The sequence below is a fragment of the Apus apus genome, chromosome 1, assembly GCF_020740795.1.
Source record: "Apus apus isolate bApuApu2 chromosome 1, bApuApu2.pri.cur, whole genome shotgun sequence".
Classification (NCBI taxonomy): domain Eukaryota; kingdom Metazoa; phylum Chordata; class Aves; order Apodiformes; family Apodidae; genus Apus; species Apus apus.
Genome location: NC_067282.1, coordinates 78,816,720 through 78,833,921, shown reverse-complemented (window position 1 = coordinate 78,833,921; position 17,202 = coordinate 78,816,720). Strand labels below are relative to the sequence as shown.

The 17,202-nt window shown below is 34.8% G+C and overlaps 1 protein-coding gene across 11 annotated transcripts in view; it reads right to left on the bottom strand.

Annotated features, from left to right (window-relative positions):
- Nucleotides 1-523: 523 nt before the first annotated feature.
- The window catches only part of ARL13B (ADP ribosylation factor like GTPase 13B), a 45,122-nt gene continuing 28,443 nt past the window's right edge, over nt 524-17,202 (bottom strand). For 7 of the 11 annotated variants that reach the window (XM_051608566.1, XM_051608564.1, XM_051608565.1 and 4 more), the window contains exons 5-11: nt 14,318-14,423; nt 12,589-12,791; nt 10,136-10,229; nt 8,743-8,968; nt 8,153-8,269; nt 7,639-7,707; nt 524-2,543 (exon numbers count right to left, since the gene is read on the bottom strand). In XM_051608566.1, the coding sequence (XP_051464526.1) occupies nt 2,467-2,543; nt 7,639-7,707; nt 8,153-8,269; nt 8,743-8,968; nt 10,136-10,229; nt 12,589-12,791; nt 14,318-14,423 (892 nt within the window). In that variant the 3' untranslated portion in view covers nt 524-2,466. Of the gene's footprint in view, nt 2,544-5,766; nt 5,811-7,638; nt 7,708-8,152; nt 8,270-8,742; nt 8,969-10,135; nt 10,230-12,588; nt 12,792-14,317; nt 14,424-17,202 lie in introns of all 11 variants that reach the window. The other 4 variants (XM_051608573.1, XM_051608575.1, XM_051608571.1 and 1 more) reach the window with 3 other exon arrangements.

Below are 17,202 nucleotides of genomic sequence, written 5' to 3'. Positions count from 1 at the left end.
TATGCAAAGATTCCATCCACAGGGTCCTTATTTTGTATAGTTTAACAATGTAAATGCGACTTGCAGCCACTAAACATTTATGACTACTTACTTCTGAAAAATTGTAAATTTATGATAATATGGGAAATGTGGATGCTGTGCATTAGTTTCATTCTATACATAAATGTCATCTTGAGCAAGTAGAAAGTCAAGGGAGTATAAGTTACTGAAAAAACAACTGTAGTAAATAACTACAGGTCATATTAGAATAATAGAATCACTTAGGTTGGAAAACACCTTCAAGATCATGGAGTCCAACCATTAACCCTACTATACCAAGTCCAGCACTAAGCCGTATTTCCAGCACCACATCTAGATGACTTTTAAACACAACCAGGGATGGTGACTCAGTCACCTCCCTGGGCAGCATGTTCCAATATCTGACAACCCTTTCAGTGAAAAGGTTCTTCCCAATGCTTAGTCTAAACTCCCCATGGTGCAGCTTAAGGCCATAAACAAAACTGTATGAAACATTTTTGAGTAGTTTGGTCACATGTTGGTAACATTTATTTTAAAAACAGGAAAAAAATGGACACGTGTCCACACACACAACACACATTTCAAATCTAAGTATCCAGATCTTACATTTCAGTTTCTCAAATTTTGTTTCCACAGCAGTATTTAGTTTTTTTTTTTAATAAAGACATCCATTAATTTCTTTGAGATTAGTGTTAAAATAAAAGGGTAATACATTACTAAAAACTGAAGCTGTAAAAAAAATAAGCCTGCAAATTTAGAGCCTTTAAGCAAAACAAAAATAATAAAGTGGTAGCATAGATAGCAAGATTGAGATTGCACAAATAAACTTTTTATGCAACTCCCCCTCTGCTTAAGTTTTTATTTGAAGTGACAATGACTAAATCCTGAGAATAATCAAACTGAACCATGTTACATTATTAGAATACAAGAAAAGTATTCCCATGCTGACAGTCACATACAAATTGTTTCATCCCTAAACTAGCAAACTTGAAATATTCCTCTCCACACATTCCAAACTTAACATACTTAAAACGGATTCCACCTCCCCATAGATATTCTTTAAAAATCTTTGTTAATTTCATTTTGATTAATATGGTAGATGTTTTATTTATGTAATTCATTGTTGTAAGGGGTATATGGTGAACACTTCTAATGTCAAAATGTTGAATATATACAGTGCATTGTTTTAATATCTACTCAAATCTTGTGGTAATAGCATGTTATGGAAGATTGAGAGCATAATAGAGAAGCAAGTAATACTTCTTAAAAAAATATGCCTTTGATTGGGGGTTTCATCCTAGCTCTAAGTGATATACCTTTACAAAATATACCAATGGTTGTCTCCAATATAAGAGTAAAAACAGCATATAAAGAACATTTAAATAGGAATGTATCCATTTGTAACCCTTACTGTTTATGTATTACTTGATTTTTTAAAATGTAAAATTAACACATTCTATGGAAATACAACATACGTCCTTAAAAATATGGAGCTTCTTTGGTTTTCAAGATGCTCGTGATTAAAAAGTGCTGAAGCTTATATGCATACTGGTTGACTCAGTTGCCATCAGAATTGATGACTGAAGTAGTGCAAATTTCTTGTATGATGTAGTAGCCAATACGATATTCAGTTCTGTTTTTCCACCTGCATTTTTTACTTATGCCAAACTCAGTTAACAAAACTAACAAATAACAAAACTTTCAGACAATTAAATAGCATTATTTTTTTATAAAATGTATTAATCTTAAACTTTACCTTCTACCTGCCCCCCTCCCTCCCTGATTGCCAGAAATACAAAAGATACATATGGTAAAATAATCCCTAAAAATAGGTATTGCTAATGTCAGAAAAAAGAGTCAAACATGCTCATATGCATTTGACTATCAGCTTTCTAATGCTTTCTTATTTGTAGCAGGTATGCATGTCTACTAAAACTTTCAAATAATGTTACAAAAATATAGAAAAATATATTCAATATTTGTTGCATAACCTTCCTGCATTCACCCCAACACATATGAATCTTACACAATGCTTTAGAACCATTTAATAGCTACAAAAATACCGACCACAATGCAGCACCTGGAAAAAGGTTTTGATAAGAACATACAATTGAGTATTATGTGAACTTGAAGGTATTTTTCTTCAGGTTTCCAGCTAGGTATTTTCACCAGTAAGCCAAATGAATATTCAATACCATGTTCATATGAGCATCCATGGACACAGAGACCTTTCTTGATTTCTTGCTAAATCCTGAAGAAGAGCTGGTGATGTGAAAAGTAGGATGACAAATTCTGATCAACTAAGTATGACAGAATGACTTCCATGTTTAATTGTCACAAAGTTGTTCTGCAACAAGCTGACAGGCTGTCATTTAAAAAATGTCCTTCAAGGTCACTCTGATAACTTATTTAAATATATTTTTTTTTTAAGTGCTGTTTGTGATCTAATTAAGCAATTACATCATGGGTATCACTGTTGGGTCTTTGGCGTATAGTCAGCGGGGGCAGAGGCTTTCCATAGAAATCTGCATAAGAAATGGCAGAGAAGAAAAACACATTAATCTGTCATTTACCATCTCCCTTGCTTGAAGGTTGTTTAAATACAGTACATTTTTGCTTCCTTAATGAAAGTTAGGTAGCCTATAAGTTTAGAGCCAATTCCTACAAGCAGCTTTCAGACATTGTGCTAACTAATGTCTGGAAGTGTATTTATCAAAACGGTTTAATTACATTTTGTTATACATTCACCAGTATTTGCAAGATCGAGCCCAAAAGCAGTCTGTAAACATCCAAAGTATACAATTGAAAAAATAACAATTGAAAAAATGAAGTTTCAAAATTTGAATGTTGCTGTAGTGCAGTTTCCATTCCAATAACATTTTAAATTACAGTAATGTTATGCAGCATCAAAGATTTTGGCATCATTTATGCATGGAATCTAACTTGAAAGACATACTAACTTTCTCAAAGAACTATATTAATAATTTTTAAATAAAAGTGCGTTCTTTTTGTCAATTTAAAGTAGTAAAACTGTTAAATGCAAAGTTATTAAGCACACCAGAAGAGAATAACAAATACTCTCAAACATTTGTAATTGATATAAAAGAAAAAAACTAACATGCAGACTGGTACATGCAAAGCATTTCAAAAGCAAAATATAATGAAGGATGATAAGAAGAACAGGTAGAAATCAAGAAAAAAGAAAAGCAGCTTTTTGAAGCATTCAAATCTCAATTTTGTTTATGCAGATAAGCTCCTCCTGAACAAAACTTTGATGGTCTGCCAACACAAAATTCAGCTTTAATTCATAATTTCTGAAGAAAAATATATTCTAATTGTTCTACATATACAATAACTTCTGTTAAAATTGAATTTCTGAGCTAAAATTAACAAAAGCACATTGGATGACATTACTCAAATAATACATGTACATGTCGTAGAATCAAGGTTTTAGTTATCTTTATGTTTAATCCATAGAATAATACCACTTTTATATTATTCTTGTAAATCCTTTGATTTTAATAGAGCTAATCCAGTGTTAGAGCATCACTTGGAAGCAAGAAAACTGCAACAAATTTTTATAGGGTAAAGGAAAATCTGCACAATGGATGTTTTAATTATTTTAAAAATAATTTTATTATTTTTATAGTTTATTTATTTCCTGAGTTCTGACAGGCAACTTTAGGACAGGCATTTTTACTTCCTGTAATGAGAGAGATTTATCATTCCTGCAAATGTATCCTTCAGTGACAATAATCAGACACTCATTACCTAATGTTGTTCTAGAATCACTATCATGACTGGAAAAAATGCAGTCTTTAGTGAAAATAAGTGTATAATTAAAAATGTATATAATTGACTCTATTACCTGTTAAGCCTGCCTCAACATCCAATGTAAAGGTCTCTGCTAAGAATGACACAATGATTCAATGCATAGACTAAATAGCCTGCTCACTAACACTAAATTTTTCAGTTTGCACATTAAATCATTAAGACAGATTTATGTCTCTGAGAATACATAGCATTAAAAACTGGACCTTTGGGGGTTCTTTCAACCTCACACTATGCTAATTTTATGTATTTCAGCAGCAAGGTCTTCCACATATCTGTGACACAATTTTCAAGACAAAAACAAAGGAATAACTGCTATCCTAACTAACAAAGACCTGTTCTAGAACGTGTGGGAATACTAGGAAACACCTGTTTGTGTGTTTCTCCATGGACTAACACGTATCAACACTACAAAGTTTTATCTGTTTTGAAGCTTAAACGAGTTTCTTGACTTACACGGAGGAGCTATCAAATGTTACGTTGATACACTTTTGGGCACAGACTATGAAAGTACTGAAGATAACCTCTCTGCTTAGTTAAGGCTCCTTAAACTTTTAAAAGCAGACGGTTAAATACTTTTTGCTTTCCTTGCCCTTATAGACACTAAGAATTTTATCTGGAGTCCTGATAAAAGCATCTACTGGGCATCTTTATGGAATTAAGGATTTTCAGCCTGGTCTACATGAAGGTAGGTGCTTTTCAGCCACTTGTGACTTTTCAGCCACTTGGCCAATAACAGTTTGTCAAATCAGTTCAACAGAATGCAGTACTGATATAGAAAACAGTGTACTTCAGAGAATCCAAGAACACCCACAGAAAAGAAAGCCTTGCTAAAGTCAGAGCTAAAGGAAGTAAAAAAGAAAATAAAAAACCCTAAGATTTCATTTAAAATTATACCTTCAAGACATTTATATAAATTAGATACGAAATTAATGAGGAAACCAGGCCTTTTTAATTCACGAAGGTCGAATGCCTGAAGAAATTTTAAAACCACCTTTACAGTGAATTTTGGACAAAACTGGTGAAAAAAAAATTATCTGCTGAAAGGACAGCCAAAATGAAGTTGCAATGAAAAATGCAATTCAGGGAAGATTCTAAAAAATGAATCAAAGGTCTGCTCTGCTGGTCTTAGAAAAACCTCAAATGAGTTTGCATTTGCAAATGAGAAGCAGGTTCTCCATCTCCAAAGTATGCACAAACTCACTGAAAAACACTGTTGCGTGACAGAAAATGGGCAAGGACAGAGGGGAAGCTAAAATCAGTGCAAGATGGACTTGGTAGTGTTCAGTTAATGGTTGAACTCGATGATCTTAAGGGTCCTTTCTGATCTAAATGATTCCATGGCTCTCAAGTGGTCTGAGTAAAAAAAACAACTGCATTAAGCAAAGTAAGTAACTGATGCTCTCTGACATCAAGACCTAACTAAAGTTTTGACAATGCTGGACCACATGTCTGAAGAGCTTTTTTCCTTTATAAGTACTGTTTCCTTAATAGATGTTTTTTTGCTTTCTCAGGATTTTGACTATCTGTGGGAATCTAGTAAGCGACTCAAAATTCCTGAAAAAAAACCCCAAATCTCAGCAAAGAGCAGGCAGTGTCTTGAATTCAGCTGTGAAATTCTAAGCACTGAATTCTGAGTTCTGATTTTGACATCTCCAGTCAAAAAAATCATTCCCCTACCAACATATTTTCTGTTGTTAGATTCCAAAATACTTTATTATGCTTACTTTACAAATGGAGTAAATTAACACAGATCTCAGGTTACTAACTTACACATCTGTGAGTAAAGAACCTAGCTTAAGCACTTGGGGTTTTTTCCCTCTTTGTCCCACACATGTTCTTGCTACAAAATGCAACACTTCCCTTAGGCACAGATAAAAGTTGAATATTACCCCTTCCCTCTCTTCCCCTCCCTACCTCTTCATCTGGCTTTTCTTTCTTGCCGCCTTCTCTCTATTTGCCTTGAAAAAAACAGAGCAAGATGGTTTTATGATTAAGACTACAAATTACACTTTATGCACAGGAATTACACTTCTATGAAAAACAAATATCTAGTTTTTAGAGGTCTTATTTCCCCTTTAGGCCTCTTTTGATTCTTTGGCAGAGAAGCTCCATGTCAGAGCTTAAGCAGGTGTGTCCACATGGTGCTGTAATACACGACAGTAGTGCAATCAGTTGAAGTCAGAGTTAAAGCTCAAGGATCTCTACAGCCACAGGGAGCTCCTTTCTCTGTAAGATTCTGAATTCATGTTATCTTTGTTCAATTTGTATAAGTATTCCCATTGCATTAGTCTGGTTATCCTCCTCTCATATTACTCCAGATGTCTCTATATTCACTTGGCTTTTCAAAATTTGAAAATTAAAAATGTAAAAAAAATTAAGACTATCATAAAAAACTGAAAAAGATGTAATATGAGCATATGAAAAACAATCTTCCACAGTCTTCCAAAAATAGAAAATAGTAATTATTAAAGACTGAAATCAAGAATCTGCCTACTATACCTTGATATTTCCAGTTATTAAACTTATTTCTTCTATTTGTGAACTTTCAGGGACACTGGCTCTTCAGATAAAAGAGCAAATTCCAAGGTTTATCACTGACACCTCTCCTTGCAGATCAATAACTTTGTTTTCAATTGGAAGTCTCCCTGGGCAGCCTGTTCCAGTGCTGTATCACCCTGACCATAAATATTTTTTTTCTTCATATTTAAATGGAACTTCCTGTGTTCCAGCTTGTGCCTGTTGCTCCTCATCCTGTCACTGGAAACTACTGAAAAGGGTCTGGCTCTATCCTCCCTGCACCCACCCTTGAGATACTTACAGGCATTAATAAGGTCTCCCCCAGCCTTCTCTTCTCCAGGCTAAAGAGTCCAGCTCTCTCAGCCTTTCCTCATAAGAGAAATGCTCCAAACCCCCAGTCATCTTTGTTGCCTCCCACTAGACTCTCTCTAGTACTTCCCTGTCTCTCTTGAACTGGGGAGCCCAGAACTGGACACAGGATTCCAGATGTGGCCTCACCAGGGCAGAGTAGAGGGGGAGAATGACCTCTCTCAATCTACTGGCCACACTCTTCCTTATGCGCCCCAGGATTCCATTGGCCTTCTTGGCGGCAAGTGCACCCTGCTGGCTCATGGATAATTTTCTGTCTACCAGGACGCCCAGATCCTTTCTCCTTCGAACTGCTTTAGTTAGTGTGGAAACAAACAGGCAGCTTAGTGCAGATCCAGCCTGGAGGTGGAAGAGTCACTATGGATGCCAAATTAATAATCCCTGATGGATCTCTGCAGTCCTGCTTAGGTATTTCTGCCGAGTACATCTGGACTTCTTCCAGTATCCAGGTAACCCAAGTCCCATCCACATTGCATAAGATAGTGATGAACTGTCTACATATGGACAGTGGAAATATCCTTTGAAACTTTCATTTCAAATGCGTTTGGACTCTAAAGATAACTGGTCCTGTTACTCTTTTTATATGACATAGTAAATACTTGGTTGCATGCTGCTGTGCAAATAACTTCAGATCATGAGTAGCTTCTGATATGCTGTGCAATTTCAAACTTTATAAGGGAATCTAAGAGAACTTACTTGTTTTGGTAAAAAAAGAAATAAGACTTGAACAATCAAAAAGATGCTTTCTACTAAGGAAAAGGGTTAGCTTTTGTACAATGAAAACTGGCATTGAGAAATTTAAAAAAAAAAAAAAAGGACAAAGAATGAAATGAATGTAGAAGGGAATGAACAATGGAGAATGCTTTAAAAAAGTAAAAAACCCAACATATTTTCAGTTACCAGTGTGATGTGTTTCACCAAGAGGCTCAAGTTTTCGAAGTCTATTAAGTTTGGGAGATCCCCAGCCAACTAAAGGAAAACAAAGACAGTCAAAACACACCATGACTGCACTTGATTCTGATGAAATGTACAGAAGCCAGTTCTCTTTGGGAGAAATCAGAGCATTTAGAAACACCAGAAGTAGGTAATATATTGTTTATACAGTGAATAGTGATGAAATACTTTAAAAATAAATGTATTAACCCTTAAAATATTGATATTTAAAATCACTTTTTTATCAGAGAGTAGTCAACTTTCTGACTTCTTCGTGTAAATCATATTGTCTTCTCCCAGGAATTGATACTGCTGAAAGTCGTACTATGAAGTGGGAAACTGCAACAAGGATTTCCTAGAGAGTAAGGTTTGGCAGCATATCTCTGTATGAAGACTATTCCAGTTTCATCACTCACAAATGAGTATTTTTTAAAGAGTTAACAACCACAAGTCGAGGCATCAATTATTGTTTGTCACTTACCTGGTGGAAGAGCTGCTGGTGGTGTGGGATTTTTGGGAACAGCATCCTCTGAATTAATAGGTTCTACTCTATGGCTCCTTTTTAATTTTAGTTTTTTATTTTTTTTCTTACTGTTATCTATACCAAACAGAAATAAAGCATTACATATCATACAGCTATATTCAGATAATATCTTTGATAATACAATTGCTAGGGTGAGAGACAACAGCATTTTCCGTCCAAACTTGTGCACAAAATTACATGAAATGTAAAATGTACATGACATTTTGCTATGGATAATAAACTAAGCATAAGATATATGCAAACTCTTATGTTTAAATAAAGAAATTCACCTTAGCTTGGTACTGATACAAAGTGGGCTGCAAATCTGATTATGATAAAAATGAACCCAGCTTCAGCTACAGTATCAGTCACACCACACTTTTTTGCAGCAGATTGTCCAATACAGTAACTTTATGGTGCATTTTTATGTTTTCAATGGATTAAACCGGTGTGTAATATAATGAAAAATAATACATACAGAAAAATAATACATACAGAACTACGTGAAAAACAATATTAAATGACACATTAAAAGGAAGAAATTTTACCTGAGTCAAGGCAATCTGAGGTTTGCTGCTCATTCTCTTCATGCTGCAAGAGCTGTGTAGTTGTAGAACTGCATGTTTCTAGCCTGCTATCATTTACATTTTGGCTACTGCTACTTGATAATTGCTGGGCATCCATTTGTTCCTGCTCTGCTTGTGATTTCAAGGCAGTTGTCTTTTCAGTCTCCAACCTTTGCCGCTTCTTTTCCTTTTCAATTTGTTTTTCATTCTAACAAAAAGTATAAGAATATTTTAACAACTTCTAAAGCTGTAAACTGACTAATAGGACAGGAACATTATTTTTAAAATCAAAATATTCCTAAAATGTTTTTCTGTCCCACATCTAGCATGAAAGTATTTTCAAATAAGGGAAATTAATATTTCCAATAATCTTTCCAAAGGAAAAAAAAAAAAAAAGGATTAACAGTAAAATAAATTATCTTTAGGTTTATAGCCTGTTTTCTTGCTTTCTTTTTTGTCATATACCAACAAAAAATGCTAGCTATACAAATAACATCAACAGTCCTGAGCCAAAGAGTAGAAAACTGCTAGTATTTCCTCCTCTTTGATTAACTTTTTTAGTTGTTTGTTTTAATGTTTTAGTTAAAACAAAATATACATGCACAGTGTGTAAATATCCAGAAGGTGCTACCACGATTTGGTCAAATACCAGTTGTGTCATACAGACTCAATGATAAGCTGTTTCACAGGTTCTGTATCACTAAATCACCATCCCTGTAATACTTGCAGCTATACTCTGCTCTTCATACTGTGTATGTTATTATAAAGTGTATTATTGTGCATATAGAAGAATGTACAAAGCATATGTCTATGGGCATTTTTATCCTGGAGAGAAGCAAATATTTGAATTACTTACTGGAAAGGTCTCTGAGTTTACGTGTTTCTTGATATTGTTAGCTCAAGTCAAATGAATTAAAAAATATATGGTACAGTAAATAAGAACTAGCAGAATGCAGAAACACAGGTTAAGGAAATGTTATATATTAATAAGCTTCTTACATTTAAAACAAAAAAACCCCAACTTCTAAATTGTCTTAGTTTTCAACAGAAATCTAAATAGTAGAAGTAGTCAGGGAGATTTTACATGACTCACTAAAGCACTCTACAAGACCTTGATTAATTTTCCCCTTCTAAAATTCAATAGCTTAACTCAGAAATGTGTTCAGTCATCTGTTTAAAATACCTTTTTTTAATACTGTGTCTACAAAACTTCTTGTGTTGATAATAGGGAATTTTAGTAACATGGAAGCATTGATTCAATGATGTGCAGACGGACTTAGAACAATTCTTTTAAATTTATCATTTTTCTTACTAGCTCTCAGACATTTGTTAGTGGTAGGTCTGAAATTATCAAGATCTCAATTTATTTTCATACCTCAGAGATTACAGCAGATATAGGCTGGAAGGGGTTTTCACAGTTTCCAGGCTCAGGGTCTTCCTCATCAGGTACTCTTCCTTCTTCTTTTTCCCTTTTTTTGTTGTTTTAGTGTTTTGGGAGGTTGTTGATGGGTTTTTTTTGAGGGGGAGAGGGGAGGGAGGGGAAAGAAGGAAGAGCAAAGAATTATGAAGAAGTGAAGCCATAAATTATACATAACAAAGAACATTTATTAGATCATCTAACTCATACTCCAGTTTATGCCAGCTGATTTTTCCAATGTGCTTCTGTATTTTAAAAAACATTCTACAGAAATCACAATGGCAGGCTAACATCAATAAAGCTCAGGTATATGTTATGGCAGAGGTAGAAACAGATGCTGCTTTGTGCCAGAATGTTCAATCAGCACTCAGGAAATGGATGGAGTTTCTGAGGACAGAATATGTGGCAGAATACATCTGTAACTGGGAGGTTTCGGTTATTCAACAGGATGCTGACTTTTTCACACTGGTAATTTTTATAACAATTGTTTCAAGGTATTCAATTGTTTTTTAAAAAATAAATCTATGCAATGGGAAACCAGACTATCTAAAACCTCTTCTACTTTTAATACACCTCCTTTTCTCATAAGTATAGATTATTTTTAATATATGTAAGAAAGAACTGGGGCCAGACTGTTCAGTATATGGTGTAACAGTTAGGGAATCAATCATATTTGCTTCAACTGGACTCAGAAAAGTTCAGAAAGACACAATCCTCAGTATACTGTTGCTGCACCAGCAATAGTTATTTTTTATGTACCAACCAGATCTCTATGCAAGAAATGTTAAATTCCTATGTATTAAATAATATATAATTATTAAAGTATATGCTTACTAAATGCTTTTCATCAATCGATCTGATGGTACTCGCACATGTGATGTCACTGTTACACCTACTTCACAGCTGCAAGTACTGAGAGAGGACATCACTGTTGTTCAGAGGCAGAGATGGGAATGAAAAGGAGGTCCCCTATCTACCCATGAAACGATACTACTTGAAAGGAATGGTCACTAATATGTTAGAACTTATTGGCACTACCTCTCTTCAGTTTTCCATTTGGAACAAGACGATTGCTACTAATATATTGTGGAGTAAACACACTTTGAGAAAACATTCCGTGAAGCAGATCTGAATAAAAAAGCACTCTGGAGAATTACTAGAATACAGAATGAAACAGAATTACACTTGAATCAAGAGTAACCCATTTCTTACGGAAATAAATTGATTTGATGCAAATCAAATGTAAGCAAAATGAGAGTTAATGCCATCTCATATCTGAGGCAAGGCCTCAGCAATAGATAAAACCAGAAGAAGCTACTAGTTAGCTTTCTAAGACATAAGAAATTTAGCAAAACTTTTAAGCATTTAACCCAAGACAGACTCAAACAATTCTTTCAATGTTCAAATACAATCAAGACCACTGAGAGGGAACAGAATATATAGAAAATGTCCATAACATAAGATAATTTATTTGAGCCATGTTTCCAAATCAGTCCTCCTTGCTACACTCTCAAAATGGTATAAAAATAACACAATCCAACATGGTCAGAGGGTTTTGTCTATACAGAAATATCTGTCAGACTAACAGCATATTAATTTTTTATGAGTTTGTGAAATATGTATGGAGTCTGTGTCAAATTTCAGGTGTTTAAAATGTGCTTAAGTAATATACTTGCTGAAGAAAACCAAAACAGTAAGAGTACAAGCCAAGGCACTTCACAGTAACTTCTCACAGTAACTGAGACTTACAAATCTCTACATATATAAGGCAGATGGGGGGACATGGGTGCTCAGTGAATTTTTTAAGAATGTCCAGTAAGATGATTCACATCAGTCTCCAAAAAGAACAGTGGTGGGCTGCTGATGACCACAAAATTGCTTTGAAGGGAAGTAATAAATCATTTGTTCTGCTTCCCCTCCATGAATCACCTTTAAGTTCCTCCATGCCTCATTTGCTGGATATCCTGATATTAAACACAGTGTTGAATAGAGTTTCATGTGTAGTATTTGATATTCACATATGGGTTAAAAATTCTAACTTCAGTTAGTAGAAGTTTTAGAACACACTTGAAGGGAACTTAAGATTAAATGACAGGATTTATTTTTTAGATTAACCTCCTGTGAAGTTATATTAGCAAGGCCAAATTTATTCTACAACTACCCTGCAATTTTCATCCGTGGTACTTTTCCAGCATAGCGTGAACAAAATAAAGAGGGTGAACCGGGCCAAAACTTGTAGGTCTGAATGAAAGGCTTTAGTATTCAGTTCCTTATTCTCCCTGTGGAGGCTCTTGGCTTGTAAGCTTTAAGTCCTTGATAGCTTGGTTCCCATAAGCTCTGCATATAGGAACATATCAGGTGTCTTAGAGCAATGGAGGAAGGGGAGGTAGGAGAAATTACAAAGAGAATACCTTTCTTCTCGTATCCTTCTCACTCGCTCAGCTCGTTCTAGTTTCTTTTGTTCTTCATGTGCTTTTTGTTCTGTAGTGTCTCTTTGGATGCGCTCATTTAAGGCATCAAAATCTTTTGCTATGATATGTAGAAGCCAATATAAACCCCTTTTTATTGATTTATCAATTTTTTTCCCATAGCCCATAACAGCTGAGCAAGGTTCCTGCAAATATAAAGAGAAGAAGAGGAAACTTGCTTGCAGTTCAGATCACATTCCTTGATTAAAAACAAGAAATCAGCCAAACAACTATTTTTTCCTCTGAAGTTTGCAAAACATTGAGAAGTATGGGAAATAAATTTGCACATAGGTATTCTATAAATGGAGAGGAAAGATTTCATACTGATATACACTTGGGACCAGGTTAACCGTTAATGAGCTTAGTGAAGAAACTGCCTCTTTGAGTATATAAGACACTCAGCTGCTTTCAGCTAAAATGACTTAGAATGTGTTATCTAGTTTCTTTGTTGATTACACCCCAAATATAAATGGAGAAGAGAACCACATTTTTCAGAGACATGTCACAAATTAAGTAATTGTGAAGTATTGGGAAAATACACTAGAATCTTTCAGGTCTTTCATATTGACAATATTTTGCAAAAAAAGGTTTTTTGCCACAGAAGTCCCTTGGGAAGAAATTGTGAACTTGAAATTTTTATGACTGCTATATGGACAGTAAAAAATCTACTGACTGAAAAGCCCTCAAAAAATCATGACATAATGAGCATAGCTATGCCCTGCTATTATCTAACTTTCTAGAGAAAGCAATGGCAGTATTTACTATCTTACGAATTTTGCAACACTCCCAAGGGAGTAGGTCTTTTTTAAATTTTAAAACCCAAATACCAGATGGAATGATTTTGTAAAATTGCCTTCTAATTTTGGTTAAGAACAGTATAACTTATTATCTTTTACAATGATTCTTATTGCTACAAGAAAAGATTATATAAGTAAACCCCACAAACAGTTAACTAACAAACTGGTTGTTCCAAAAAAGGCTTAAAAAAAACAACTTCAGGGACCAGTGATTTTCATAAATTATCCAAACTATTGGCCAATACTAAGTAGCCTTCATACAGATTTCTGGGTTTGGTTCCTCCACATTCTCCTTTTAATTTTTTTCTCTTAATGTGACTGTGCATACTATATCTGAAATGTAGTTATTTTAGGACAGATATTAACTAGCTGTAACAGGGTCCTTTGATGACTACTGCTCTGGTAATTAGATACACTAAGAATTAGATTAAGTTCTTACTGTTTGCCAGATGGTAACACACACTAAATTATGGGTTTAGCTACAAACAGAGATGAGACAAAAATCACGTGTTTAGTGGTCCTTCCTAAATGTCAATGTAAGTAAATTCCATTTCCTACTTCTTTTTTAAAAAGGCAGAATACTAAACTTGCTGCCTAAATGAACAAGATTTAAACTACATCAATAATTAATTTTTCTTACAGGGTTTCAGAATAGACCAGCAGGTGCCGTTTGAGAACCTTGTTATAAAGATCTCTTCACAAGATCCAGAAGCAGAATATCAAGATGGGCAGCAGAACTGCTTGCAAAACAGTACTATATCTTTGCTGGGATTGCAGGGTTCTCATTTCAGTTTTACGCTTTGTGACAAAATCCCCCACCTTACTGCAAGCATTACATGCACATTCAAAAATGAAGCATCTTAAAATATACTTACAATTTGACACAGACACTTGTGTTCATTGACAAGTTTTTCCAGAGATAAGGTTTCAATTACATCTGCTTCTGACAGAGCCCCTTCTCTGTCCTGCTTATTTGCCAGCCTAAAGAAAAGATCAAAAGAAACAGCACCCTTATAGCAGACAGATTCTCACATCTCCAAAAGTGATTTTTTGGACAAAAATAGGAAGAAGGAGAAAATAATGAGAAAATGCCTGGTCTCAGCTTTAATTCTTAACCTTTCTGCCTGATAAACTTGTTAGTCTATTCAGCAGATACTAGAATTATATAATTACTAAGCACTCATAGACAAAGCAGTTGTATTTTACAGCAAAGACTGCACTGTTCTATACCTAAAGCTGCATGGCATGATCTGTTGGAGTCTATGAATCAAAGTTCAGAACTTTGCAAGTTCCCAAACCATGTACATTTCCCCACATAAAACTGATCATCTCGTGTTTGCCTACTATTGATGCCAAACAACTTGATCTGTAATGTTTTGAACCTGCTCTTCATAAGTAAAACTCAAAAGCTTGGAGGGAGAAACTTGTATAAATGGCTCTAGAAACACCCTCTTCTATTAAACAGAGGGAAGAAAAAAAGGTATATGAAACACATAGCTTACAAAATAAGTGTCCTGTAAGATTAAGTATCATAGTCTTATTTCTTAGAGATACGGTAGCAAACATGATGCCAAAATATAAAAATCTTAATTTTGGGGGATACCGTTGTTCTTTATTAGATTTGTTTTCTATATACTCCACAACTACATCCAATTCATAATGTGACTATCATCAAGACTTTAATTTTTTGGAATAAAATGGATTTAAATTGGTCAACATCAAGGAAGGTAGGATGGATTATAGGCATTGTGATAAGTTATGCCTCACTTTGTTAGGAAAATGGACTGACATCTTTTCAGTCATTCCCTCATAAATACAACATGCATTATCCTAGTAATGGATAAATTGTCAGAAGTAAAGGAAAAGTGTACATAAAGCAATGTGTAGAAAATGTCAGAAAAAAATTAATAAGGTAGGTTTACCTAAGTATTTAGGAATGTGTCAGACAAGCAGTTGTATTCCTCAAGAAGAAACTTTAAATTAAAGTAAACTTGCAGTCATGTTGGTCAATAATTTTTTGAGTTCACTAATAAGCACATTTTAATAACAAATGGAGTCATTTAGATAGAAAACTAAATATGTATTTTAAACAAACAAAAATGACAATAAAGTGACACATACAGGAAATAATTCATGTTTTTTGAGGGTCTGAGAGTTGTATAAGGAACAAAGAAAACTACGCATAAGTGGTCAAGTGAAAAAATAGTTGTTCCCATCTTCCATAAAAACTCTTGGTGATGATAGGATATATAGTTTTTCCTCTCCCATTACCTGCTTTTAATGAAAATCTTAAGTCTTTTCCAACTTAAATGATTCTATGATTTTATATTACTATAGCTCTAGGAACTGTGAAAAGATTACATAGTATTCCACTAGCAACTGTATACTCCCATTCAAAGTTACTGTTCTGCAGCATGAAAACTAATGCTGTTTGCTTTGAACCAGTGTAGACCATTTAGGAATACAAGCATACAATGCAACCTGATTTTATTGTTGTTTTGAAATTTAGTGACCCTTCCACTGCAAGAAAACCCTGATACAACTTTCTGGATAAAATCACAAATGTTTGGCTTCCATTAATGCAATGGTAGGTGGTTTTGGAACCAGACATCATAGCCTTTCTTCTGAAATCTCAAGTCATCACTATTAACTCAAATGTATTTCAGGGAATGTTAGGACAAGGCTTGTACCTCGGATTTATCAACTCCTGGCAGGGAGGGAACAATGGCAGAAAACACTCCATAGTTAGCAGAACCTGTCAGCACCTCGGTTTGATGTAAGACCTCATTCCTTCCCATTTTCCAGAATCACAGTATTACATCCTTAGTTCTTAATTATTTTTCTCCAAAGAGGGTTTTTAACCTCACAGAGATATTACAAGAAAAAGCTGTGTTACATCCACCGCTCAAAAAACATTCCTTGACCCCATTAATGTCATACTTTGCTGACTTGCCTGCAGAGCTAGAAACAAGGTTTTTCCCACCCTCCTTTAATCATCTATTCACATTTCTCAACAAAAAGAGTCACTCGACAGTGCTTTGTATGATTTAGTGCAGAGATTCCCTAACTGTTGTTCAATGCATATACAGAAGCTATGACATATGCTTATGATACTCTGGCACTATTCCTTCTCACCAACAAGCCAGGAGAAGTATTATTCTCTCAGTATTTGGCTATGAAACAGGGCTAAAGAGCGAAAAACTGAAATGGGATTCAGAAAAGCTATGGAAAGTAATTAAAAGACTGGAAACAATTGTCTCCCTTTTTTTCTTTCATTTAACCTTTGTCACAATCTGAAAAGCTCAATGCACTGTCCCCTAGTCTCAAAAATAATTCCTCAGTCGTGCTGTCAATTCCTATCTAGATCTAATAGAAGAAAGGATTTCAGATCACAGACTTTGTTGCCACAGCCTATCCCTCAAGATTAAGTAACTACAATATTTACTGCACATTCTACAAAGCACAGCTGAAGCAGAATGAAATGTTGTTAAGCTGCATAGCTCAGTGTCAGTCTGACACGAATGTCCTAAAACTTGCAGTACCTGCTGATTTTTAACCTAATGTTTTGAAAGGCACAGTATTTATCTTTTTAGTCAACTAGCTTCCATTTTCCCCACAGCACTCCTGCTGCAATGCTGACAGGCACTGCAGCTGACAGCTGAGGCACTGCATCTGGAAAAGCAGCATACCCAAACAGCTGTCTCCACCTTACGCTCCCCAAGAACTTAAGTGGTACAGCACAAGTCATACATTTCCTGCT